The following is a 2500-nucleotide window of genomic DNA, read 5'->3' on the forward strand; positions in this document are numbered from 1 at the left end:
TTAACATGCTATTGTAGTGTGAATCAAGTTATGTCACCTTTAATTTGTCATTTCATTCAGTGTGAGGAAAATACCTCAGTACACTAGATGTCTTTATTTATTAATAATAATATAGCAGAGCCTGGGGTAAGGCCTCAAGAATATTTTGAATAAGAATTATTTTTAATAGACACTGGCAAATATTATATAATTATTAAATAAAAGTCACAATTCTTGGGTTTCACTCACGTGATCAACAGCCATGTTTCTCAACGAAAACAAAAGAAGACGTTAGCATAATAATAGCTTTCAATTCCCGAAGGATTGGATCGGGACACCAACATGGCCGCCATTTCATTGTTTGGGGACACCAACATGGCGGCCGTGACGTCATGTGAAATCCAAGAATTGGACCTTCCTTCTGCATGAATTTTTTTTTTCTTTACCTTCTTCTTTGCGCGAATTTTTTTTCTTGGCATTTTCCCTTGCATGAATTTTTTTTTGGTTTTTTCCCCACCCCCCCCCCCCTCCCCCCCTCCCCCATCACTTTTCTAATGGTCCGTCCCTAAACTGATATGAATGGGTTGGAAGCGTAGACAGAAAACTGAAAATTCATCGTTATGTGCTAACGTCCTCCACAGAACATTGAATTTGGTCATTTCACGTCGTCATTTAGGAGATGACGGCAAAGAAATGTACCAAAATGTAAAACGCACGTGCAGAGCGTGCAGAGCCATTGTTTTTGCTCACAAAACCTATTGTTTTGTAGCGTCGTCGTTTCGTAAGCTCCCTATTTACTCCCTGCAACCCCCGAGCCACGCCCTTTAGAAACTACTTTAAGGGCTTCTGACATTGAAATGCGTATCGTTAGCGAAATTTGCAAAACTTAATCTTTTATCAGGCCTGTGTTGTTCAAAGGTCGGCCGGAGAACTTTATCCATGGAAAGGTCACTATCCAGAGAATAAAATATACTCCTCGTTAAACGTTGGCCCAGGTTTTCGTCCTCCCCTTTACTGACTCATATGTGCTTAGGGTGTGCACATTCACGGTCAAATGAAACTTTTGTACAGATTGAAACTGTCGGAAAGCTAGTGACTTATCCACCGGTTAAAGGTCTCCGGCCTTTGAAATTCTGATGGGGTCAAGGCCTCTCTCAGAAGCCCCGAAAACTTTTTGGGCCCGAAAAGCAATTCGTGAAACTAAAATCTGGTTATTATGAAATATGGATCTTTCATTTTGTTTCCAAGACCTTAGAAAACAAAACTATTGCAAAGTTGCATGACTTAAAACGTCTTCCTTTTGAAGATACAAAGCGTTTTAAGGCCCTTCGAAATATGCGTGAAAAGTTTCGGCACTTTCGACAAACGTCTCCCACCCCTCCCCACCCAGAAGTGTTGTTGTAGCACGAAAACATACAGGTGAGAACAAGACTGGCTTTTGGCTGGGGATTTATTTTCTTGATTGTAGCGTATTTTTCCTGGTTACCTCACAGTCGATGTACAGTCAATATCAATCCCAGCACAACAAAAGTGATCATTGCATGTAACAACAACCAGTTTGAGCATCATTTTCTTAACGATTTGTTCACAGAAGAAGACTGTTTTCAAGATGTGAGTCAGACTGAATGGTCATCCATGTTAACTTTGCGAAAGGAGGCTCGCAGTCACAATTTTTAGCTCACTAAGGGTTTATCGAATGCAATAGAATGAGAAAATACACCATAAATCTTGATCACCCTTCTTTGGCCACCAAGGACTCTTAGAATGCCATTAAAAGTTTTAAAACCTTTTCGCTTAATATTTTCCTTGCATTGTGAAGTTATATCCACCCTCGCATCTTTTTAAAAGAAGAACCGAGTTCCTAAGATTTAACCTTCATAACAGAGGAGGATCTCGTTCTCTTGATTTTCCCCCGCCCTACTCCTGACAGGGACGGTAATGTCGGCACCTGCATACTGGTTGCTCTGACATTGCGACCGTATTTCAATCGTAACTGCAGATCAGTCAGACTTTCCACTTGGTTTGGTTGCACACCCGAAGGCAATCGGCTGAAATCAAACTCGTCGTCAGCTTCTGTGTTAAAATCCTGAGGCCATTTTTCTGTGCATTTGCGGGCAGGTACACCGCGTCTAAATGAAGGGGAGTTCTGTTCTGCATAAATTAACATTAACTGTTGAACTGATGTTCGGCAAGATTCCTTCTGCTTTATGGGATAATCTCCAGAAACATTTGCTACCCGAGCAAAGGGTTTTGAAGAACATTTTCCAAGATGACCACGCGCATCTATTTCACATGTATATGCTATTCTTTCTGACGAATTGTTGAAAAAAGGCTTTTCCTTGTTGAGTTCAAATCGTCTCGGCAGACCTTTTTCATCTTTGAGCGCGTGACTTTTCTCACGGCTTATTTGATCTGATCTTGTAGTTCCTAGGTCACATTGCCGACTTTGAGCCTCGGCAAACAAAAATTCAAACAATTCGGTGTCTGTGAACTGAGCAAACTGAACCAAATTTTTCCTAAT

At 41.0% G+C, this 2500-nt stretch overlaps 1 protein-coding gene across 1 annotated transcript in view; it reads right to left on the minus strand.

Moving 5' to 3' along the window:
- Window positions 1-531: 531 nt before the first annotated feature.
- Window positions 532-2500, minus strand: part of LOC138014426 (uncharacterized) — a 2736-nt gene continuing 767 nt past the window's right edge. Inside the window, exon 1 of the mRNA XM_068861493.1 lies at window positions 532-2500. This exon is cut by the window's right edge and continues 767 nt beyond it. Coding sequence (XP_068717594.1) covers window positions 1841-2500 — 660 coding nt within the window. The 3' untranslated portion in view covers window positions 532-1840.

Source organism: Montipora capricornis, chromosome 8 (genome assembly GCF_036669925.1).
Source record: "Montipora capricornis isolate CH-2021 chromosome 8, ASM3666992v2, whole genome shotgun sequence".
Lineage (NCBI taxonomy): Eukaryota > Metazoa > Cnidaria > Anthozoa > Scleractinia > Acroporidae > Montipora > Montipora capricornis.